Source organism: Clupea harengus, chromosome 18 (genome assembly GCF_900700415.2).
Source record: "Clupea harengus chromosome 18, Ch_v2.0.2, whole genome shotgun sequence".
Taxonomy (NCBI): Eukaryota; Metazoa; Chordata; class Actinopteri; order Clupeiformes; family Clupeidae; genus Clupea; species Clupea harengus.
The window spans coordinates 9,154,058-9,179,507 of record NC_045169.1 but is presented as its reverse complement, the minus strand read 5'-3'; the positions used below and the strand labels follow the sequence as shown (position 1 = coordinate 9,179,507).

Here is a 25,450-nt window from a genome sequence, read left to right as displayed (position 1 = left end):
AGGGGCTTCCCCTGGCTCGTCCTGATGGAGGCACAGGGGGCTTCGACTTTGCACAGAGACTTGGACTTTGCACAGGGGCTTTGACTTTGCCCTATTACCCTCATCCCTCGCCACAAGCCACTGAAGGTCTCCGCATAAGCAGCAGTTTCCCCAGCATTTACAGGGCTTTGTGTTAAATGCTTGGGTTATTAGGGACCACTGACCCGCTAGGTGGGGACTGTGTCGCGTGCAGGGGTTAGTGCAGATTCTGTATGTGTGAGTGAGATGGAGGTAGTTCCCAGAATTCCACGTGTTCTTTGTGATTGTCTAATTATGTCTCTAAGTGTTCGGTTTGGGAATGTTGCTGTGTCTCCCTTTTGGTGTTAATGTTAGCGTGTACTGCTGTGTCATGTTAAAAGGCCTGTGTTAGTACTGCTGTGTCATGTTAAAATGCCTGTGTGTTAGTACTGCTGTGTCATGTTAAAATGCCTGAGTGTTAGTACTGCTGTGTCATGTTAAAATGCCTGTGTGTTAGCCCCCGCCCAGGTGCTGCCCTAGGTGGCTGCCTATGTCGCCCATACCTAGATCTGCCACTGGTGACATTCCTCGAAAGTACACATTGTACTCTTTTAGAATATGATCAAGGTATATTGAGCAATGGAAAACAATCTGTCTGACACACCCACATTTGAGACAAATTCACTGCCTCAAAATGTCATGCACCATTCTATGGGTATGTGCTGAATAATAATCCTAAGGGTGTGTACTGAACAGAAAAAAACAACACATTACTAATAAGCTAATTATAAGGCTTTCCCTTTTTAAATTCTAACTTTTCCTTAAAGGGTTGCTCATTGCAGAAAAGTCCTATAAAAGTAAAAGACGACAAGTTCTAAGAGATTTTATGAGGGGGGCCTTACAAAGTAAAACCGTAAAACAAGATGGAGGACATGTGGGGATTCTACATACCATTTGTACAGGTTCAGACACATCTCCAATAAAACATGACCCCATATAACCCACCGGCCTACAAAGAGTGAGTATCCTACAGCCCAATCACAAAGCCATACAATTAAAATGTCAAATCTTTATTTTCAAGAAGAAAAATAATTTAATGCACTTTGTACAGGCAGAAGTAACATCACAAACAAGGCATACATTTGTTTCCAACAACTAAAAAAAGACTTAAAAACACTGTAAAACTGTAATACTGTCCTATTTCCTACTGCGGTCCGTTTAAAAAATATGATCTTATTTATTCATGTATTTAATGCTTTTTGGTTGGTAGCAAAATATAGAACAAGAATAAAAAAAGAAATGTCCATCAAATTTAGGGCAATAATTATCATCCAACTGTGGAGTGTTAAAAAAATATCAAACAAACATCAGTTTTAATCTTCTACATAAATCTATCAGCCTCATTAATCATGATCAACACCCTGACTGATTGACATGCCATGGATTTTCATGCATCTTGAACAGTACACACACCGAGAATGGCCACCTACATACAACCACCAGAACTTTCTAGCACAGCACAGTCGTCATGGCAACGCAAGGCACACACTTGGCTCTCATAAGAGTGTCAGAGGAAATGTTGGAATTTCGAAACATTGTTTCAATTCAGAACTCTCTGGAAATAACGGATGCAAATCAGTGTTGCGTAGCCATGCACTGGGTGATCCACAGCACTGCATGTTTTAAGTTCCACATTACCCTGACCAAAAATGATTAGACTGTTTTCAGCTCATGAGGGAGAGGAAGGGTCCTTCAACATACAAGTATCGAAGGTGCTTTAAAGGCTGGACTAGGAAATGCTGATGTATAACAATGACTGTAAAAAGTATGGACATAGTGAAGTCATTTAAAAAGTGAAAGAACCAGATGGAACTATAGCTCCGAACATATTTAACCAAATGTGGGTCGGTTAAATATGTGCTTACTACGCATGCTCTGACTCCAAAAAGCACTTACTGTGCAGAATCTGGAATCTTAAACGCACGACAGCTCTCATACCGACTCATTTTGACTTCATTTGTTTACAATGCCAGGGCATGACTCCATGCTCTCCATAGTTTACGTACAGTCACTGATATACAAGAGATGGTTAGTGACTGTGACCCGTGTTCACACTGGAGGCTAGTATTTCAAGTCAATCATTGTGCCGCCGACTCTACGATATTAGCTGCGTTATTCTGCCGCCAACTCTACGATATTAGCTGCTAAAAAAAAAGGCTGGGTCACACCCCTTAAAGATAAAGCCAGCGATTTTAATTCAGAGCACTTTTTTATTCCTCACTTTCAGGTGGTTGTATGATAAAGTATATATGCTCTGTGAAAATACAAATCCAGCCAATCACCAACCAAAGAAAACCCAATGATATGGTCCCTATCATCCAACCAATCAGATTAAAGCACCTGCATGTCTACCATGTGCCAAGGCAATATGTGTGTATATGGGACTCCTGGATACGTTACTTGTTTGGCTGTTCAGTTTTCAAAATCGCTGACAATACCTTTAACCATCTCAAAATCGCTGACTAACCCTTTATCTCAAAAGATTACAATGAAGGGTGGGGTGGCTCATCAACAGTGCTACATGTATGAGGGTGGTCAGAGGTACAAAAATGAAAAACATCAACATAAAGTGAGTCACAGTGGTACTGCATAGATGTATTGCATGTGTATGTATGGCATTCTCTTCAGTAGGCACATCCAAATCCTCCAGCTAGACAGCTACCCTGCTGTGGTCTAGTGCAGCCACACATACGGTGCTTAACCATATACGCCTGGAGGCAACCACGCCGAGTGGTGGGTTACATGTGCGTGGGACTGATAACAGAAGCATACGCAGCATTGGAAAATTCAAAACCAATCCAATTGCCGACGGGATTCAAAGGAGGATTAAAAATCTTTGGCTGAAAATACAAGGTCAAGTGGGAATTAGAGGTGGGTCTTTGGATGAGGAAAGGGCCTGCCTGAAATGGCCTTGTTTGTTTTTTTTTTTTTTTTTACGTGCCAATTTCACCAAGCTGTCTCCACACTGTGAACCTCTGTCGTGTTGCGCCACGATCACGCCATGTCCCACGAGACTCGGCCTACATTCAGTGTGGACGTCATTTCAACACAACATCGCTGGTAGCAGAGGTCTCCAGGGTGAGTCAGTTCTAGCGTGATGTGGATCATGTAGGCTGACTCCTCTACAGATGTGGCAGACAGGTTGCACTGGCTATGTGCAGGGGTGCTGATAAACCACCACTAGAGGGCAGATGTTCAAGAGGAGGACTGAACAGCCATACATTAAAGAGATGACTGTAGAACAAAATATCACTAATACGCATGCATCACGTGCATGATTGTGCACGCACACACACACACACACTAACACACCACCTACACACACACACACACACACGCACACACACACACACACACCACCTACATACACACTGACATACAGAGAAGGTTTATAGAGTCAGTGAATGATACCATAATGTAGCACTTATCTACCTCATTCATATTAACACACACACATACACACACAATATTGACACACGCACAGGATATTGCGAGTCTGTGACTGGCACCATGATGTAGTCCTAAACACAAAAAAAGACGAAACACACACACATACATAATCACACACCGTTAGGGGTCTACAAAGGACACCATGATGTAGCGTGTGCCCTGTGTGGTGGGTAGACCCTCGTGGTAGTGGGTGAGACGGCCGGGGTGCATGAAGGACCAGCCCTTGCGTGGCGCCTCGACCTTACAGTCATACCGCAGGAACCGGCAGCCGCCACCCTGCAGGCGAGAAAAGAACCCCCCAATCAGCTTCAGTGTTCATACTATACCATCATAAATGCTAGTGATTTAAAGAGTTATACCAGTAGTACTAGTAGTTGTCGTATTTTATTCTTGGATGAGCGTGTTTTCTTTTTTTCCATCAAAATGTTTTGATCGATTTAATAAAGCCAACTCCTAACGGTACTGATACATGCCGGCGAAGCAAAGTTCTGTATCTCTTTCATTTCTGTTGGAGGCAGGCGATTGTGACGTAGTGAAGGGAATTGGGTGAAGCGAGCTGAAAAAGTTGGGGAAAGTTTAATCTTATGCAAATGAGGAGCGGATTTCACTAGCAGAGGCTATCCAGATTGCTTGGTGTTGTTTCTGACGGTTTGAGAATTGCAAGACTCGCCGTTTGGTCGTTTAATTTACTAAAAAGAAAAGCTTGGAGGGACTTGTAAGGTTGTTCCTGGTACGTTAATCCTGTGCTTACTTAAACAGAATGACAGTTCTGATATAAAGACAAGTGACTTGATAGCTTACTAGCTTTCCACACACCACAACACGCCCACTCAAAGCAAAGCGAGGCATGTATCAGTACCCTAACACTGTGTGTGTGTGTGTGTGTGTGCATACCTGGTAGTCCTTGCCCTTGCTGTTGAGGGCGACGTTGATGGTGAACGTGGAGGAGTCGTGATGGGGTCTGAGGGAGGGTTGTTCATCTGGGCGGTACCGCACGACAAAGTTCATGATTGCCTGAGCCTGCCCACACATATGGAGGAAAACACACACACAAGCCCCACAGGTATGAGTGAGGAACATGAACACTTATGCAAGCCCAATTTATACTTAAGTCGCGACACTTTTAAAACTGTTGCCGACAGAAATGACATCATGGTCGACACTTTTAACTGTCGCTTGGAAGTGTCGGCTATCAGGAGAAATTTCTACTGGCGCTGATGTCGTCACATAGTGTCGCGCAAGTGTGATTGGCTAGATAGACGGCACGCGCCGTTGACTTCATTGTTTGAGTTTTCACCAACCCTCTCTCTCTCCCCAAACCTCTCTCTCCTTCGCCCCAACCCTCCTCCTCTAATGTATCTCCATCTCAAAATTCGCTAGAGCCATTTTCTACGATCAATCATCTACAAAGCGTCAACAATGTCCAGTTGTCGTCGTCCGCCTATGTCAGTACGTCGAGTGTCACGTGAACGTTGAGCACAGGCGACTGTTCGCAGCAGGAGTAATGCAGCAGGAGCCACTTTTATTTTTTAGGCGACGGTTTCAAAAGTGTCGGCGACATAAGTATAAACCAAGCTTGCACTGTTGTTTCTTCTCATGAATTACGGATTCAGTACATAGGAATGTGAGCTTTTTAGGTCTCTGGAAAGTGTTACTGAAGTGTTGCCATTTTGTGTTGCTTCAGGGTGTATTTATGCAAGCATGTGAGTAAGTGTATGTATTTCTGAGTGTGTGATTGTGTGAGTACGTGTATGCATTTCTGAGTGTGTGTTTGTGTGTGTGTGTGTGTGTGTGTGTGGCTAGCACACACCTTTGGGAAGTAGCCTGGGTAAAGTTTTTCAGTGACTGGAGAAATGTATTCCTTGAGGAACTTGAGCCACTCCTTCTCGTAATCAATCTGGTTCATGTGGATGTCAACTGTTGGCACGTTCTCATAACCTCCAGTCAGGCGCTCATCCTGAGTAAAAAAAAATCCGTTAACAAAAATAAAAACTACAATGAACAACGCCACACACACTAAAACGAAATAGAATTGCAGGTAAAATCAACGTAGTTTTCGTTTCCCCCTGATTTGCACTGTGGTTGCTAAACAACTTTGTCCTGTTCTGTTTTATTTGTTGAGACACTGGCTTAATAAAAATCTAGAATGAATTAAATGAATCTTATTTGATTTGTCATGCATTCTTTCATCCTACCATTTTCAGCTTCTATAAATCAAGGCTTTCTTCATAACACCTGATAAACTAAAACTAAATAAAAAGTAAACAAACTAACTCGTCAATTCCTCAAAATAAACATACAAATAAAACTAACTATGAAAAACGAACTAAAACTAAAATGAAATCAAAAACCAAACTGAAAGACTAAATAAAAAATAATGAAAATTTCAAAACTATAATAACTCTGACGCACAAACAAATACCAAATTTTTACGTACTTACTAACACATTCACACGCAAATACCAACACGAGCACCTAAAACATTTATACAAGCAATTGTGTACTTAAAAAGACAGGAAAATATGCACACCGTGTGCTTTCCTCCGGACCATTCACCGTGGGCCTCCATGGTCTCCACCAGCTCGTCACACATACGTTCAGAAAATGCCGGAAACCAGTACACATCCGGGCATGGCTGAATGGAAGAAGACGACACACAACATATAGCAATACCTCAACCCAAAGCCACCAAGAGTGCAACACAAACACCAGCCAAACCGACACGTGTCCATCACATCATCAGGGAGAATTTAAAAAATATATGTTTTTAAATTTCAGTTTAGTTAAATTTCCATAGTGATAGAATCGCATGAGCACGCCAAACTTTGAAGAACACAAAATAATGCTACACTTAGTTCATGTCCCTTACAACAGTAGTATAGTAGTATTCGGTTCTATCCATAGCACCATCAACGTTGTCTCAAGTTTACAGAGCTAAAGGCATGGACACCCAGCCACACAGGCAGCAGCAGCCAGGAGAAACTTCCTATACACACATGCTAGGATTTGCCATGCATGGGAGAGCAAATATTGCAAGTAGCACTCGCTATGCCGCTTCAATGGAAATGGAACACTGATTTATAGCTCACATAGGCTATGAATAAACCTATATTTTGTCAGCTGGCAGTCCACAGATTTGGCAGGGTAAACACTAAGAAAATTAGAGTACTCTTCAGGGCACATGCATCTCATCTGGTGTTCACTTTCAAAAGCTACTGAAATATATGAACCCAGTGCAGTAGAGGAAACAGACCAGCCAGGCTAAAACCAGGCCGAGCTGTGCTGTTATGAACTGAACTGTGCTGTTATGAACTAAACTGTTATGAACTGAGCTGTGCTGTTATGAACTGAACTGTGCTGTTATGAACTGAACTGTGCTGTTATGAACTAAACTGTTATGGCACGGTGGCTCAGTTGCTTGCACTGCTCGCACTGCCGCCTCACAGCAAGAAGGTCATGTGTTCGATTCCCGCATGGGGCGCTGTTGGCTCTGGGGGTGCTATCAGGTGGGCTATCTCCCGGGCCTTTCTGTGTGGAGTTTGCATGTTCTCCCCGTGTTCACAAGGGGTTTCCTCCACTAAGGACCCCAACAGAAAAAACATGCAAAATAACAGAACACATGTCCATCCCTGACCAAAGATGGACAGTTCACTTCACTTGGTCCCCGGGCGCTACAAGCTGCCCACTACTCCTGGGGGGTCCTTGAGGAAGGACTGTCCAGGATGGGAAAAAGCAGAAAATAAATTCACCGCGACCTCAGGCCTACCTGCGTGTGTGTGTGTGTCCTGTGTCGCCTCCATATATGCACGTGTGTGTTCCAGTGTGTCGTGTGTGCAATTAAAAACCTGACAAAGGTCTTAATTATTATTATTATTATTATTATGAACTGAGCTGTGCTGTAATGAACTGAGCTGTGCTGTTATGAACTGAGCTGTGCTGTTATGAACTGAGCTAAGCTGTTATTAACTGAGCTGAGCTGTGCTGTAATGAACTGAGCTGTGCTGGACTAAACAGTCCAGACCATTGGGCTTAAGAATGAGACCTGGTTAACTGGCAGGCTAATGCATGCTGGGAGATCCTACCTCTTCCACCACATTCTCGTCTCCCTCAAAGATCTTTGAGTAATTCTCATGGATGTACTTCTCCTTCCAGTCCTGCAGAAGATAGAGAGGGAGAGAGAAACAGGGAGATTGAGGGAGAAACGGAACGAATAGAAATAGGTAAAAAAAAAACAAGATGGAGTAGAGAATGTAAGCGGTTGCCCCAGTTCATAGGCCATACTTGTACACTCAGTTGAAGACCATATCTGTGTGTTTATATGGGTGTGGATGTATGTGAGTGTGAGCGTGTAAGCATGTGAGTGTGTATGTTTGAATGTACGCATGTATTTATGTATGTATTTCATACCACAGGGTTGTCGAAGATCTGCCACATGTCTGGGTATAGCCTGGTGGTGTTGTAGGCGGTGGAGGAAACCAGGCGGCCAAACTCATCTCTGTTTGACACAAACATGAACACCCCCTGCCGAGACACACATCCACTTTTACATCAACCATCCACTTCTACCGTTTCACTTCACCTAACGCTTGCACTAAGCCATATGAAATTGTGTCTTGTCCTGTGTAGAACTGACATTTCTGTACCCTCTGAAATATGTCAACTGCATATACACACCTAGAGTGGCAGTATGCAAACATCTGGCCACCCCTGAGCAAATTAAGTCATGGCATTTTGGTAAACAAAAAACCTGCAGCAAGAAGACATTTAAATTGTATTGTTTCAAGTGTTAATGCAATGTTGCTTTTATATTTCATGAACTTACTAATAATAATTGTGGCATGTGCCAAGGGGTGCCCAAAATGTTGCATACAACTGTACTGCATAGCCGTGCTCAGTTTGACAACACAGCGTTTGTAGATTTTGACACGGAGTGGCATTTATAATGTATGATCCACCATGGCTTGTGTGCAAAATCTGGTTCCTTCGTGACAAATGTTCTAAGGGTTCGCATGCCTGACACAGTTATTTATGAAGACAGTTTGGGGCCCCTTTGGCTGTGAATTGGGCTGCACAGAAATGTCCTTTCCGTGGTATTCGAAGAATGCCACCTTGCGGTTTGTGGTATCACCGCAACCAATCCCCCCTGTGTTTATTCATTCATTTGATGTTACTTGTCCCTTAATATGTTCAAATTGTTGACCTGAAAGGAGTTAAGGAGCTAAAAATAAGCATAATTAAAAAGACTATTTCTGCCTGGTCTGTCTGTCTTGTTATTTGTAGACAGTTGCAGTTGCAGACACACACACACACACACACACACACACACACACACACACACACACACACACACACAGTTGCAGTTGCTCGCTAGTTTTTAACAGCAGACTCGCAAACAACCTCCTCAGCATCAGTCCTCTCGATTGATTTGATTGGGCAGTCAGCCAGAAGGTTACAGTGACGTGATGTGCTTGCTAAATTTTAAGTACGGTGCTCAGTGCAGAGGTATTAGAATCGTTTTCTTGTGTGGAGAGATAATTAAAAAAAATGTGTGTACTGATGACTTGACTGTTTTCAATACAGATAGAAAAAAGTAAGCTTCCGAAAAAAAAAAGCTGCTTCGACGGTAATGGCGATGACAGGCTCAACACCACGGTACACCTTCCAATACCGCGGTATGACAGTGATGCGGTATTTCTATGAACCAAATAGCTTGGAGATTAAAATCAGTGATCTGCTTGTAACAGTAAACATATCCTTGGATGTGTTTTCATTATTTGAGTGCAGTCTGCAATTCTGTTGAAAAGTTTTTGAGCTCAACAGCCAATCAAATGACATTCCGTTCGTGCTCCTGAAGAAATTTGTTTATTGGCTGGAATAGTATATGGCTTGGTCTAAGTAAGTTTCCCCTTTACAGAGCCCAGAGTGTAGTTGTCTCTGAGTGCACACACAGAACAGAGAGCTAGAGGACTGTGAGAAATAGTATGGTGGTAAAATGGAGTATAATCAAGGACTGCCATTTTAACAAAGTGTGCGAAACACACATACACACACACACACACACACACACACACACACACACACACACACAGAGAGAGACACACACACACACACACACACACACACACACACACACACACACACACACACACACACACACCTGGTCTCGGACAGAGCGGCAGAAGGCCATGTCTGGGTCCATGCCACTCTGCTGGTAGAGGTCGACTGCCTGGAAGCGAGTGCGAAGTATGGAGCCTTGGATCAGGTACACCTGAGTCAGGTAAGGCACGTTCCACAGGCCACTGAAAGACACACACACACACAGACACACACACACACACACACACACACACACACACACACACACACACACACACACACACACAGATTGTCAAAAATCCAGGCCTCTGATACATACACATTGCTACTCGAAAACCACACGTCACAAAAACATCGGGAAATTGACGTGACGAGTAGAATATTTTTGGAAATAAAAGTGAGCTCTGTCTTTATGAATTCCCAAACTTCAATACACTCCCTATGACTTGCCTGGGACATTGCTGCTGTGGTCCTTGCAAGCGCACATCCACACACATACACACACAGACACACTCACACACAGACACACACACACACACTCACACAGACACACAGACAAACACACACACACACACACACACACACTCACACAGACACACACTCACACAGAGACTCACACAGAGACTCACACAGACACAGACACACACACAGACACAGACACAGACACACACACACACAGACACAGACACAGTGAGAGAGGAAGACTCACACTCGTTTGCCCTGGACGATGTCGATGTAATCCTCGGAGCGCGAGTAGAAGCCCTCAGGGCTCAAAGCGCCCCAGAAGTTGGACCAGAGCTTCCCGTGGCGAGACAGCATGGGAGCAATCACAGGCCTGAGAGAGGGGGAGGGAGAGAAAGAGAGAGAGGGAGGGAGGGAGGGAGAGAGGGAGAGCGAGATAGAGTGAGAGACAGAGGGGGAGGAAGGGAGAGAGAGAGAGGGAATAAGAGAGAGGGGGAGGGAGGGAGAGAGGGAGGGAGGGAGAGAGAGAGGGAGAGAGAGAGGGAGAGGGAGAGAAAAAGAAACATAGAAAGAAAGAAGAAAGAAAGATTTAAGGCATACGCCTTTGACACTCAGCTGTTGATTCTGGCTGAGTATCATCTGGATGTGCATGGATCATCATACAGTCATTCTACATGTTCACCACATGCCAATCACTATTCTAATCAATTACATCACATTAATATATAATCATATATGGAGAGACTAATTCCAGTTTTCCACTCAGTGAATGTGTGTGCAGGTGAGTGTGAGTGTGAGTGTGAGTGTGAGTGTGTGTGTGTGTGTGTGTGTGTGTGTGTGTGTGTGTGTGTGTGTGTGTGTGTGTGTGTGTGTGTGTGTGTGTGTGTGTGTGTGTGTGTGAGTGTGTGTGAGTGTGTGTGTGTGAGTGTGTGTGTGTGTGTGTGTGTGTGTAGGAGAGCTACAGAGGTGAGGGTCAGGGGTCAGGGTTCGTACTTGTTCTCCTCGATGAGGATGCGCAGGATGTCTGGGTTGGTCACGGCCACCTCAGAGTCAATGCTGAAGTAGTAGTCACAGGTGGGGTCCTTCTTACAAGCGTTCCTGCACACACACACACACACACACACACACACACACACACACACACACACACACACGCGCACACACGCGCACACACACACACACACACACGAGCACACAAGCACATACATACATACATTACAATCCACCAGAGGCAAAACCAAAAACACTGGTAGAGGTGTACCGCTAGGTATGGGATTGCATAAGGGCAGGTTTCTAGGCTGCTTAACAGGGACAATTATTTAAATAGTTTTATGTACACACAAGTATGCCTCTGGTTCAGAATGGTTGACGATTACTCTGAATAGTTTCCGTTAAGATTGAAAAAGAGGGTACATGTTAGAAAGAGAGATAGAGACAGTAAAGTTACAGGTTTGGTAAAGGTTTACAGGATTTGGGTTTGGAAGGTTCCTAGCGAACAGTTCTGTTTACAGGGAGAATGTTAAGTATGGGCTTAAATGGTGATGGAGAAGAGTAGAGTAGAGTTACTGGAGAACTCACACTGCCTGGGTTCTGGCCGCAGCCTGAGACATGTTCTCCTCAGGGCCGACGATGGTTGCCGAGGGAAACAGAGAACGGTGACGGGTCCAGAACTGCTCAATGTGTCGCTCGTGGAAGACCACCTACACACATTTAAAAAAAAAAAACACAAAATTAAGGCTAGTCAAACAAAGTACTGGACTATTGGAAGAAATGAGAGTACAAAGTGTGTGTTATAAAATGTCCCCCCTTAAGTGCCGCAGTTCAGCTTAAGGTTTCTTCCCGAGTAACAGGGAGTTTTTTCAAGCCCCTGTTGCCATTGTACTTGCTCTAAGGGGGTTCAGGCATCGGGCTCTGTAAAGCGCCTTGAGACAATGTTATTGTTTTTGCGCTTTATAAATAAAATTGAATTGAATTTAATTGAATTGAATAATATGTGTAGGGTCAAGTACATGGTCATTTCAGCAAAGATAAGGTGGGGATGTATTCTTGTGTGTGAATGTGTGTGTGTATCATCATGTGCCTATACTTTATATGGGTAAAATAGGAAGGGTTACATTGGAATGAACAGAGGAATGTGTGAGTGCTTGACTGTGCACGCACGTTATTGTGTATGAACAGACGCAGCCGTGTGTGTGGATAGTTGAGGGTTGCCAGACGCTCGAGGAACTCCTCCAAGAATGGAGTCGCCTGCTCGATAAACACACCGATGTGGACTATCGGCATTTCTTCATCCTGCAAACACACACACACAAGACATTATTACAAACTCCACCATTTCTTTGTACAATCACACTCACACGAATACAGACTTTGTACAGGGAGTACAAAATCTCTTCAACCAAACACACAAAAGTATGGCTCCATCTTATTCTAAAAGAACAGATTGTTTAAAGTGTGATTGCAGTAATTAGCTCTAGTAAAAGGGAACTACTGTGCTACACCTTTTTCATCATGTTTCTCATAAACACATTCACAGCTGTGCAATTAGACAAACTACATCACAGACACACATGCGCACACACACACACACACACACACACACACACACACACCGCCACATCATTGAAGTAGAGGAGATCATCATCACAGATCCCACAACCATCTTCATAGGTCCAGGCAGTCGGGACGTAGTTGCCAAGGTAATTCAGCTGCAACTGAATTCACACACAACAGACAGATCAGACGTTAAATAATAAACAGACACTCTGTGTGTTTGCTTTGCCTGTGTGGTCTAAAACAAATGGTCTGCACTTTGTTTACCTTGGTGGGCCCATTGCCATGGATGATGACAGGAAGTGTGTCATAGGCCACGTTCCGAGCACGCACACGAGCCTTCTCAAATTTCAGCACCACCTCCTCTGCAAAAAACATTACCAAGGTCAGTTCACTGCTGAAGCTGTGAGTGTGTGAGTGTGAGTGTGAGACATGTTGTTTGTATTGTATGAATACATGTTGAATGAATGTACATACATGTATGTGAGTGTGTGTATCTGTAGAGAGATGTGTGTGTGTTTGTGTATCTGTAGAGAGATGTGTGTGTGTGTGTGTGTGTGTGTGTGTGTGTGTCTGTAGAGAGGTGTGTGTGTGTGTGTGTGTGTGTATCTGTAGAGAGAGTGTGTTTCCTCACCAAGGGCCCCATTAAGATTCTGAATCAGGTGAGAGCGATGGTCCAGTGTCATGTTAAACTTTGTCTAAGAAAAGATACACACACATAGGTAAGAACAAACTATACATATAGACTACACCCGCAAACCCAAATACACACATAAAACACATTGTTAGGTGAAAATTCACTCAAGTTATCTCAGGACTCCGGAGATCAGTATATTTATTCAGTAACAATTGCAATCGGGCTCACTCGCAGAACAATGATGAAAGTGAAACACACCGAGAGACACACACACACACTCACTCAGACCCATCCACACACACCCAGAAACACATAACACACACACACACACACACACACACACACACACACACACTCACCCGCTGTTCCTTGTCAAGGTAGATCTTGGTATAGAACAGCTGGTCATCATCATTGTCTTTTAATTTCCATTGTTTCACAATATTATAGAGGTCAGTAGCATAGCCAATGAACCCTATGAAGAAAAGCAGGCGTGCACACGCACACAAACACACACAATTAATGACATACACTTTTTTAATCTACATACTACATTATAATTAAAAATATGATACACAACAGATTTTTTTCTTGCTCCCTCACCCACAAAATATCTTTAAAAGTAACTTCAGGCTTTCCAAACTTTCCCACATTTGTGTGTGTGTGTGTGTGTGTGTGTGTGTGTGTGTGTGTGTGTGTGTGTGTGTGTGTGTGTGTGTGTGTGTGTGTGTGTGTGTGTGTGTGTGTGTGTACCCACCTCCTGAGTTGAGGTAGCGTTTGCCACTGGGCACAGGCGGGTATTTGGAGGCCAGGCGCTGGTCGGGCCAGCAGAAGCCCTCGGCGGAGAACACCACTCTGTGACCCAGCTGAGAGAACTTCCGCAACAACTCCTTTGGCCCGCTCGCAAAGATCACATCATAACTAGAGAGGAGAGGGAGAGGGAGAGAGGGGAGAGAGAGAGAGAGAGAGAGAGAGAGCGAGAGAGAGAGAGAGAGAGAGAGAGAGAGAGAGAGAGAGTGAGTATGACTGTTGAGAACTTCAGGCAGGCCTCACAAAGTCGGCATCATCACTACACTGCTGGAGGGTGAGATGTGAGCAGAAGTGAGTGAGTGTTCCCAAGAACGAGTGAAAACCAGTCCGGAGGCCAGCACCATAATTGCAAAGCAGAGAGCAGCAAGTGTTTATGAGGGGAGGGTAGAGAGAGGGAGAGGGAGAGAGAGAGAGATAGAGAGAGAGAAAGTGAGAGTGAGAGTGAGGACAGACTGGGGGGAAATCATCACTGTCAAGTTTGTTAAAAAAAAAACACAAATATGTGCCTGTGGGTTAAGGGAGGATGGATTTCTTTTGATCACCAAACATTATTTTAGGAAGCGAACCAGAAGGTCTACTTAAATACATGCCATTACCATGCATTGCTGTGTGTGCGCCCGTGTTTGCGCCCGTGTGTGCGCCCGTGTGTGCGCCCGTGTGTGCGCCCGTGTGTGTGCGCCATGCGGTGCGGGCGGGGTGTGTTACTGAAATCACTAATTATATAGTGTGGCACTCCATATAGAAAATTAGATGAAAGGAGAAGAGGAGAGAGCACAAGCAGGGGGCGGGGTGAAAGAGAGAGAGAGAGAGAGAGGTAGAGAAAGAGAAGGGAGAGCGACAGAGAGATCCATTTTCAAGAGCTTACAGCCTCACCCCGTCATTTACAAGTGTATGTGGTGTCGCCAATGAAGCATCAGAGCTACCGAAAGCCTCACCGCTGGCCAGGACCAGCCCCTCTGTCCTCTTACCGTTCTACCCACAGTGTCATTTTAGGGCTGTAATTCAGTGCGAGCGAGTGGGCTGAACATCCTATGTTTCCAGACGAAAGACTGAGTGGAATGCGAACACACACTCATTCTCAGCAACTAGCAAAAGTGTTCGCCTCTGTTCTTGGCTGACTAAGCAACAGCAAATGGCATTAAATCTCTACACACAAATTTCATTTATACACCCTAATACTATAACTATACTAAAACTAAAACTATACATTTATAACGATATGATCAGGCTTTATTAGGTGCTTGTCTAAAACTGTGGCAGAGGAGTCGTGTGGTGCTGAGGGTGAGGATGGTTTTGTTGGTGGGGCCTTTCAATTTCATTTCAAGTGCGGGAAACTGGCAACGAGCAACAAGCACTAAAGTTAATTTAATAACTTTAATAACATTTTGCTAATTTAATACCTAGAGTGAGATCCTAAGCGTAAACATGAGTCAGTGCAATGCTCCCATGTGCCGCACAATAACTTTGCTCGTTGCTCAATCAATGAAATTGTGTTCTAACAGACGACGATCCACGGCTTGGTGTCTTTAACTGGCTGTGTTCTTACAGAACACTATCCATGGCTTGGTGTCTTTAACTGGCTGTGTTCTTACAGAAGACTCTCCACGGCTTGGTGTCTTTAAAAACCTACGCCAGAGCTGGACACCACAGAGAACAAGCAGTGCAGTTGGTTTGTGAGAGATAAAAAAGCACAAAGAGATTTTTGTGACCTGGGTTTCGTCAAAAGGTCTCAGCGTTTCTCCAGTGTTGAATAGCTAAGGCATGTTAATACATGACGCCATTCCTTCATGTCTACCAACAAATATTTCAACGTACGGCTCAAACAGATGTGCCACATTTTCAATAATATTCAGGATTCAGTGATTAACCCGAAAAATAGCTACAGCACTAAACATTATTTAAAATTCAACTAAACAGCTGTTTCAAAATCAAACGCTACTGAATATAGCATTGACATACTTAGGCCACAAATACAGAATACAGAACATAAAGTCTGACAATTATAAAGAAAATCAATGTGGTCCAATACCTACACCCGCTTTACTGATCAGTGCTATTAGGAAGTTATCGTTTCATATCAGAAACTGGGGCGGGCTGGGCTCAGTGATCCATCGTGACTTAACAAGACTGACACTGAACCTTCTTGCAAATTAAGAAATTACCAGAATTTGTACAGAAGCAGAAAGGAGGAAAAATGAGAGAGAGGACAGATAGAAGAGAGTGACAGTATATGACAGAGTGTGTAAGCATAGGTGTATGTATGCATGTGTGTATGTGTGTGTGTGTGTGTGTGTGTACAAGTACGTACGTACGTACGTACGTACGTATGTGTGTGTGTGTATGTGTATGTGTATGTATATGTGTAAGTGAGTGTAAGTGTGTGTGTGTGTGTGTGTCAAGTTGAGGGAGTCAGGTGTAATGTTACAGGTGTATGAAAAGTACATTGTACAATAGGGGGACGAGTTCTGCTGCCCGCTGTCTCAAAATGAGACAAACAGACACACAATCACAAATGGGAAATATGAGAGAGGACGAAAAGCCAGAACAATAAGGACAGACAACCCATTATACAATACAAACAGAGACAAGAAGACGGTACACACACACACACACACACACACACACACACACACACACACACACACACAAAGGGTTCTTACCAACAGTGAAGAAAGAAAATGAGGTCACACACACAGACACTGCATTTTTCCCACAGCTTACTTTTCAAGGGCCACGCACTACCGGTACGGGTATGTTAACACCTAATCCCTCAGAACACAATTTCACACATTCTCCTAATTGTTCTGTTTTTCCTTTATCTGACAATGACTTCCCTGGGATATCGTTTCTCAGGCTTTTTCACCTCCCCCTTCCAGAACAGGTAACAATATTTGAGATCTTCAAACCTGAGATGGTGAGTGTTTTAAACGCCACCATCCCACACCATCACCACCCCAACAAAATACCCCATTTGGGAAGTAGCCTATGAGAAGAGCGACCCAGGTTTTCTGTTTATATACCATGTTTAGATTCTGCTGTATATACGTGGTGTAGGGAGGCGTACTTATGGTTTCCTGTGTACGTATGCGTATACACTGCCACAAGAATATTTCAGACCAGCTACAAACAAGTTCACAGAAACTCTCACACACGCACAGAGACTGGTGACTGACCTGTCCACGAACATGATGATTAAGTCTTCCTTGCTGGCGTGTTTTTGGAGTTCGTTCTTCAGCCAGCGAACCTTCTGGCCTCCCCCGACTGTGCGCGCCACATCACCTCCTTTCCACTCCTCACCCAGACCAAGCACCTACACACACACACACACACACACACACACACACACACACGTACGTGCACACACACAACACACAAGCGCACACACACACAACACACAAGCGCACACACACAACACACAAACGTACCCACACAACACACAAACGCACACATAGGTCAACATACTATTGCAGACTCCACCATAACTTGTTGAACAATCATGTTCACACAAATACAGACTTCATACAGGGCTACGTGAGAATCTCTCCAACTAAACACACATACACATGGCTCCATCTCATTCTGGAAAGTTACAAAAAAACAATAAAAAAAATAAAGCAGGGGTTTATGTTCATGTTCAGGTACAATTGATCAAAATCAGTGTAATTAAAATGCTCTTGATTATCTGCATCACTCATGAGTTCAGACAGGTATGCAGAGCAAAGCGGCTCAAGGAGGCCTGATTGAGAACCCCTGACCTAAAGATAAGGTGTCTTGCTGATGTGAAGAAATAATCAGGTGGGAAAAAACATCAGCTCAGTTATTTTTTTAATTGCAGTGATGAGAAAACAGAGTGTGTGTGTATTTGTGTGTGTATTTGTGTGTGTGTGTTTGTATAGACAAGAATCTTTAGTCTTCAAATTTTCTTCTTTATTTTGTGTGTGTGCAAGTGTATGTATGTTTTTAACATAATGGAATTACCTTCACAGTATAATTGAACTCTCTGGCAGTTCTCATGAAGCGTTTGAAGCCATCTGTCTCCTCTGTGGCAGCTGTGATCACCAACAAATTCTCTACAAAAGCCATACAAAAAGAGTGTTTGTGAGAGAGAGAGAGAGAGAGAGAGAGAGAGAGAGAGAGAGAGAGAGAGAGAGATAGAGAGTGTGTGTGTGTGTGTGTGTGTGTGTGTGTGTTTCTGTTACAGAAAGAGATAGCAAAACACTTACACATGTGTTACAGTACTTGAGATTATGTACTCATTGCATATTGATGTTGTAGTTGGCTTAGCACACCTGATTTCCTGATACTACTATTCTGGGGGAGGGGCTTGGTGGGGTGCTGCAGTAATAAAAGACTGAGAAGGAATAAACAGAGAGTGAAGGAGAAAGAAAAGGAAAAAGGAAATACAGAATGAATGAAATGAGAAAGACAGAAAGAGTGTTATAGATAAGAGACTGACAGGAGAAGCAAGAATGAGTAGGAAAAAAGAGAGGAGGAGGGGAAGGCTTGAGGGAGGGCAGCTAATCCATTTCCTGTCCCACCACAGATCGCAGAAAATGCTTGGAACAGCTGAGTGAACAGAGGGAAAGGGCCTAGAAATAGACATTCCTTCCCTCTTCGCCTCGTTCACCTAAGAAATTGACGTCACGAAGAGAGAACCCACTAATTTCCCACTCCAGGGAACTTTCTAGAAGTTGAACTCACTCCTTCGCCCTCACTCAACTTACATGCTGGGTGGAAGAGCCAGGCAATATGTACGTCCGCGTGAGAATCAATCCAGCCATTGTACTACGTTGAGCTTGCGGCAGGGAGAGCAGAACTAGGTTTGTCTGGGGAAAGACTGGAATATCGTAGCCTACCTCTTTACTACTGCTCAATGTTAACTACAATGTAATTAAATGTTACTTTTATTAGTGTAAATTGCTGCATCGCGTCGCACTGGTTAGCCAGATGGCATACGCGGACGAGGAAAACTATATTAAAACCGTGGCTGAAGTTATGGATATTAGAGACGGACCTGAGTAGCATATCTGGGGTGCGGAGCGTGTTATAAAGTATTCATAAAAGGACACAACAACATATATTAGGCGTATCGGAGGGCAGAGTACGGTGGTCTACAAGAGGTCAAAAGAGTTCAAGCACACATCTGTGTAGGAAGAACTGTGAAAGCGATTATACACACCCCGTCCCCTTCAGTTAGCTGTACTACGAAGTTCACCTAAGTTAGCCTATCCAGTGGTTAAGGTTGTGCACAACATCGCTCAGTTAGTGTGCCTCTTCCATCTCAATAGTCTGCCAGGCAACCCTCTGAGTGACTTACCAGATCACTTCACTTGCTGGTTATCTAAGGCAGATTGGTTAACGCTGCCTGGTGACGAAGTTTGAATATTTGTTTTGCAATGATGCTAGCAAGGTACCGTACCTAGAAGGTACCAAGCAGGGCATGTACCCGTGCTAACAAATGATGAGGCTATGCATAAGCTGCCAAATCGAAGGTAAGAAGTGGGACTTCACCAACCAGTAACGTTAGCTAACCTTATCACCGTTTGAGCGCCTCCTCGGTAGCGACGCTACACATTACCTGGAGACATGGTATTCTTCCTATCAGCAGCTGATGAGTAGTCGGCACAGCCCAGCAGTAATGCACAAATCACGGCCCAAAGAGACGGATCCATTGCTTGCTCCTACACCGATATTCCACGCTGCCGTGAGATTCCCAGCACGTCCGTTTCCCGGTGAATCGGTAGCTGCTTGGGAGCCGATGAGCTCAATCAGGGTACCCCGTTTCCTCTTCTGACAGAACTCTCGCGAAATCCGGGAATAGAAAAAATTCTGTCAACACGAAGTAGCAGACCCCCCTTCTCGTGTTACACCAATCACAACGCACGCTTCTTTGAGGGATGGGATCATATCCAGTCCGAGCAGAGAACTAGTAACCGTACAGCCTATCAGAGAAAGACAGATGGAGAAGGAATCTTCTCAATATCTAGCCCCTGCCGCTAAGGAAAGTTCTTGAAAGAGGCGAAAGTTAGGAGCTTCGCATTTGCCACGTCTGAAGAATTCCATCTTCTAGCCAGAGGGGTGGTGTGTGGGGGTAAACTATGTGGTCGCTTGTGTGTATACGTAGTGGACCCCCATACATCTGCTTCACATACCTTTGCAACTTCTAGCCGAAGTGTGTTGAAAAGGCGATACTGTAGGTGAAACGTTGACTTAAAATATGCTGTCGACCAATAGGCTGCACATACGCTTTTGTTTTCCGAAAACAACCCAATTTGATTTGTTAATGAGGTGGGCCTTTTTCCGTGGGCTTTAAATGGCGCATTATGAAATTTCACATACAGAAATAGTCTAGCAACATTAATGTTAAATGACACGTCGCCTCTGCGTCTGATATAAGGTACTGAAAAGGTAGCCAATAGCATACTCATTACTTTAATAGCCTAATAACCATTATTTTAATAGCCTAATAACATTTATTAGTAGGCTCGTAGTTGCCTAGTAACATTAGCCTTGGGTATTAATAACTGGGCAAGAAGTCGGGATAGTAAGCTAAGCGGTGAGGTGAAAACTAATTCCCCAGTTAATATAAATAGGCCTTGTGTCCAAGCTGTCAGAGATGCTAATAGTAAGCAACTCGAAGACATGCTAGCCTACTTTTCTTTCAAATTCAACCCACACTTTCATAGCTGCGCCGTTCCCCTTTTTAAAAAAAACACGCAGTATTAATCCACATTTCCACTCCATGCCATGCATATTTTCTTGCCTTTGATCATTTGTTACTTATTCTTACTCTGTTACCCAGCTTAAAGGGACAGCATTTCCCTCTTTGTTAACAGCATTTCAGTAGCCTGCAACATCACATTTTCTTTCCCTCAATTTTGGCAATCTGCTATTGTCTTTACATTCCTACACTATTACATTTAATGCCCGTGCTTGTCCTTTCTTGTTATGAGGCAGTGGGGCAGTGACACAAAATGTTATACACAGGTTTTTGTCCTGTTGATTTTAGATTGAAGTTCAACACAGACTATTTACAACTCAAAGGGCATTTTGCAGGGAAGCGCACACTGACACACAAACAAATTTGCTTGAACCCTGAATCTACATTTTCCCAAATGCAACATGTTGACATCCATGTTAACACATATTCTTACATTTGTGGATATTAACATAATATTATTGTATATGATGGTTTTCCCTGTTGTTCCAGTTCTACTAGAAGTACATGTACAAACATACCCTCACTGCTCAAAGGGCAAGATTTGCTCACATTTGCCCTCCTTCTCTCTCTCTCTCTCTCTCTCTCTCTCTCACACACACACACACACACACACATGCACACGTCTACAGACCAAGACTTAGTCACACTGCCAAAGTTAGGCACCTGACCATCTGCAGGTATCCAGTTCAGGTGAGTAATTGCCCATGTCTTGTGTGGGCCTAAGTTATACAATACTATTCATATTCTATTCTAATTATTTAATATCTATGGTATTTCGGCTGTATTTCAACATCGGCGTGCAGCTCTGATGTTGGTTTTGGGGTCACTGTGCCACTCAGAGTTTTTGTCATACATTGTTAAATATACTAAACAACCGGGTTCTGAAGGGTTGACAAATTAAAATTGTAAACTGTAAAATTGGTTGCCATGTCATTCAAATAGGTTTTCTACATCAGATTGATTAACGACTGTTCCATGGGGACAAACTGAAACGTGTCTTTTCTGAGAACGTGACCTGTAACAATTCCGAGGAGATATTTAGCATAGTGGGTGTCTGGAGATGCCACGTGATTTGCTGCAATGTGTATTGAGATGGGATGAACGGTACTGAAGAAATGACAAACTGAAATAAAGAGTATTCAAAGCAACAGCATGCAGCAATTTACCACTCTTTTGAGGTGCGTGTGAATCGACAACGAGTTTTGGTATCATCTTCAAATTCATTTTGATGGTATATGGTCATGTAAAAGACAGATGAGAAATTGAAATAGACCAATAGGCAAGCTAACAAGCTTTTCATCAGTGCCAACATTGCTGTTGCCTTTTGCTGGGGTCCCAGAATTCTTAGCAGTGTCCTTCTCACTGACACACACGCACACTAGACACTACATAGGACATATAGGACCTCACGTATGGTGCAAGGCATTCATTTAAAGCAGTCTATGCCTATAATGATCAGACTAGCTCAAGACCACTTACGTTCAAGGGGCCCACGTGTGCCATTTGTGTATTCCTAAAGGCTTTTTAGGGCCTGTCAAGGATCAGCCCTGGAGCGGCTGGGTTTACTTGGTGCCGGTCTTTAGGGCCCCAGGGTTTTTCCTCGATAGGCCCATGCAGTAACCCAGGCCAGAGAATGAGCAAGAATTAAGTGAAGTAAGAAGACATCTTCTGTTCTAATAAAAGTGTGTTATCTTGAATGATAACGTTCCTGGCAAAAATAGACTAAAAGTTTGTTAAGAATAGTATGTCTTATTCTGTGTGAAAATGTGAGTAATTATAGTTTGTTGATGTGGTGGATGTACAGTGATAGGGTGTGAAGCAGTACCTGTGAGTTACATTCTGTGGTTTTGCTACCTGTCTAGTGAATATGTGGAATGAGTGTGACTAACAGATACATTCTTGTGTTACATTTCAGCATTTTGTAAAATTGACATGTTTACATAAGGAACAATATGAGCTTCTTTGTTTAAATGTACTTGGCATTTATTTACAACATTTTCAGATTACTAGTTGAAGGCAATAATATGTTTGAAAACAATACTAAATGTAGTGGCGACATTTATAACCGGACAGGGGTATACATTATCATAGTAATACGTTTAAACATAATTGTTTAATTTAATTTGATAGACAAGAAGAAGAGAAAGAGATTGGAGGGGGGGGGGGGGGGGGGGTCATAGCCTTTTGTTTAAAAAGGGAAATGTCTTATCTTTTCATTTATACATAGTTTGACATCAGCATTTTATGTTCTGAATCTCTGGATCAGTTAGACTCTGCCATCCTGATATATTGGCTATGACTTATTGGTTATGATTTTTTTCCAGACAATTTTTAAGATTTCATAAAAATAAAGTTTACTTCTGGACTGTGCTGACTTGAGTTGTGTTTGTCAGGTTAATAAATAAGTAAATGGAAATCAATTAAGTCACCAGCAAAGGAAGTTCTGAGCTCTCTGACCTGTGATTCCCCTTGGGGTGTGGGATGCACACATCATATGTTATGCAGAGTCAAAAGTGTCAGTTCCCCAATACTGTTGACATTTATTTTAGGATCACTAGAAAACGACCAACATTGCAATTTTCTAGACAATTTACACACTAGCCCTCTGCATATCCCCAGACATAAGAAATCAACTTGAAACAAATACACCATCGTGCAAAGTATGGGAATAGTATTGGATTGCACGTAAAAGTACAAAGCCACCATAAACTGTGTTTCTATAGTTCTATCTGTCAAGAAAGTTCCCAGTAATGCCAAAAACATGGGACTGATTTTCAGGGAGCCTATTTGCTGATTAAGATGTAGGTCCTCCGTAGTGCAAGAGGCTTTGGATATGTGCCTCTGGTAGAACAATTAACAAACATCTTCATCTGTGCATGCATCTCTTTTGTACACTTCATGACATGAATGCCTAACCATTTTACCTTCTGATCATGTTGTCCAATAAAATCGTTCATGGCTACTGAATGTTACTGTGCTTGTGATTGTGTGTTTGTCTATCAGTTTGGTCTGGCTTCCAACCCTGGCAATGAAGGACGACACAAATGGAGCAGTTGCTGTAACTAATGACTACCATGATGATTTTTCCAACACAGAGGGCAGTGATGAGCAAGCTTTCTGGAGAAAAGGTAGAAGCATAATTCATAAGCCAGTGCTTCAGATTATATGGTTACCATTACAACCACATGCATGCAACTACCTAATCCATAGTCCTCCATTACTGCTGTGTGTTGGCTAGTTGTTGCATCATCCAGCTGCAGGTATGGAAGTTACTTTAATAATGTCCATTTTGATGATTATCTGTGTGTGTGGTGTGTGTTTATAAGAAGCTGAACCGCGGTTCACAATGCCTTCACCTGCGGCAACCTCACAGTGGAAGCTGTATGCGTTCTTCTCCCTGACTGCCATTGTGCTCTTGGCTCTTATCATCACTGTAGCAGTGAACAGTGAGTAGTACACGCATGCACACACACTCACACACACACACACACACGCAAAACTCTCTCTCTCTCTCACACACACACACAGATGCCTAAACACAACATAAGTAAACATGTGAGTCATATGTCTGTGTGCATGTTTGTGTTTTCATTCAATTTCTTGTTTGTTTGTTTGTTTTTGTGTCTCTGCGTCTGTTTCTATCTCTGTGTCCGTGTGTCTCTCTGTGTCTTTGTATTTGTGCCGTCTGTGTTCACATGTGCCTGTGTATGTATGTGTGTGTGTGTGTGTTTGTGTGTGTGTGTGTGTGTGTGTGTGTGTGTGTGTGTGTGTGTGTGTGTAGATGGACAGGCTTCTGGAAGGTTCTCTGCTGTGGAGATGAGTCTAGCCAGCATCAACCACACTTTTCAGTCCATCGGCTCGAGTGTCGAAACCAGAGGTAAACCCTCATGTCAGGCTTGTATGGAGAAATCAGACCAGGACTGCATTCCTCTAAAGCGTTGCTGAGTAAACCACGTTGGCAACTACAAGAAAGTGTTCAATATGATAGTATATAAATACAGTTTTTTCCAATTACAGTTTTTTCATTTTCACACTTGTTTCAATACCATGTACACTTTTTCAAAACACATTCAGCATATCAGTAGACTATGTGAACTAAACTTAGGATACTTTTTCATTGCTTAGAATCAAAATTCATTCAATGACCACTTCTTCCAAAATTCATGGTGTAGCAGCCAAATGGGTTGCCACAGGCAAAATATGTTGTCACTCAATGTGTAATGTCCCTGTTTGTACACTGGGTGTTGCTGTGCATTGCACAGGTGTTTTTAGGCATATAGGTAGGAAGCCTACTGTTGTGGTTAGGTGTTGACCCCGGAAGGGCAAATGGTTTTGACCGCTATACCGCGAAGGTTTGAGTAACATGTCGTTGCTCTGCGTTTTAATGGACAATAAATGGAGAACTGTTTAACGAACGCAAGACGTGTATGGACTTTATCTCGCAGACGGTAATCATCTTTAAATCATCTAAGCGCGTCAACCAGGTTATTCCTGGGGTACAACAACCCAGTAGCTCAGTAGTGTACTGTGCTCCCACACATGGATACCTGTCTCAGTGAATGTTCACCACCAGCAAAACTCTGTGCAACTACAGCAATTTTTCCAGCATTTTTTAGTTAATTTGTGTCTGCTCTTGGTGAAGAGTTTTGAAAAAGTGGACATGGTAT

General features: G+C 43.2%; 2 protein-coding genes across 3 annotated transcripts in view; one reads left to right on the top strand and one right to left on the bottom strand.

Annotated features, from left to right (window-relative positions):
• Positions 1 to 1,051: 1,051 nt before the first annotated feature.
• plod3 (procollagen-lysine, 2-oxoglutarate 5-dioxygenase 3) lies at positions 1,052 to 20,035 on the bottom strand. The gene is made up of 19 exons (XM_031584681.2): positions 19,641 to 20,035; positions 18,041 to 18,132; positions 17,236 to 17,372; positions 14,010 to 14,173; positions 13,615 to 13,727; positions 13,253 to 13,316; positions 12,886 to 12,983; positions 12,678 to 12,779; positions 12,226 to 12,357; positions 11,644 to 11,765; positions 11,059 to 11,163; positions 10,313 to 10,438; positions 9,665 to 9,806; positions 7,915 to 8,028; positions 7,590 to 7,661; positions 6,038 to 6,142; positions 5,318 to 5,464; positions 4,402 to 4,527; positions 1,052 to 3,783 (listed from the first exon to the last, which is right to left on the bottom strand). The coding sequence occupies exons 1-19, from the start codon at positions 19,732 to 19,734 to the stop codon at positions 3,628 to 3,630; spliced, it is 2,211 nt and encodes a 736-aa protein (XP_031440541.1). The 5' UTR covers positions 19,735 to 20,035; the 3' UTR covers positions 1,052 to 3,627.
• A 1,335-nt stretch (positions 20,036 to 21,370) lies between these two features.
• The window catches only part of asgrl2 (asialoglycoprotein receptor-like 2), a 7,986-nt gene continuing 3,906 nt past the window's right edge, over positions 21,371 to 25,450 (top strand). Inside the window, exons 1-4 of one of the 2 annotated variants that reach the window (XM_031584683.2) lie at positions 21,371 to 21,473; positions 23,787 to 23,911; positions 24,110 to 24,229; positions 24,565 to 24,660. In XM_031584683.2, the coding sequence (XP_031440543.1) occupies positions 23,812 to 23,911; positions 24,110 to 24,229; positions 24,565 to 24,660 (316 nt within the window). In that variant the 5' untranslated portion in view covers positions 21,371 to 21,473; positions 23,787 to 23,811. The remainder of the gene's footprint in view (positions 21,474 to 23,786; positions 23,912 to 24,109; positions 24,230 to 24,564; positions 24,661 to 25,450) is intronic. The other variant, XM_031584684.2, reaches the window with a different exon arrangement.

What these genes read in the sequence shown, in the direction of transcription:
- plod3 (XM_031584681.2), bottom strand. Translation starts at nt 19,734, where the DNA reads ATGGATCCGTCTCTTTGGGCCGTGATTTGTGCATTACTGCTGGGCTGT. An exon ending in AGATCTTCGACAACCCTGTG is followed by an intron (nt 7,662 to 7,914) that starts GTATGAAATACA and finishes TATCTTCTGCAG; the next exon opens with GACTGGAAGGAGAAGTACAT. An exon ending in ACCCAGGCTACTTCCCAAAG is followed by an intron (nt 4,528 to 5,317) that starts GTGTGTGCTAGC and finishes ATGTGTGGGCAG; the next exon opens with GCTCAGGCAATCATGAACTT.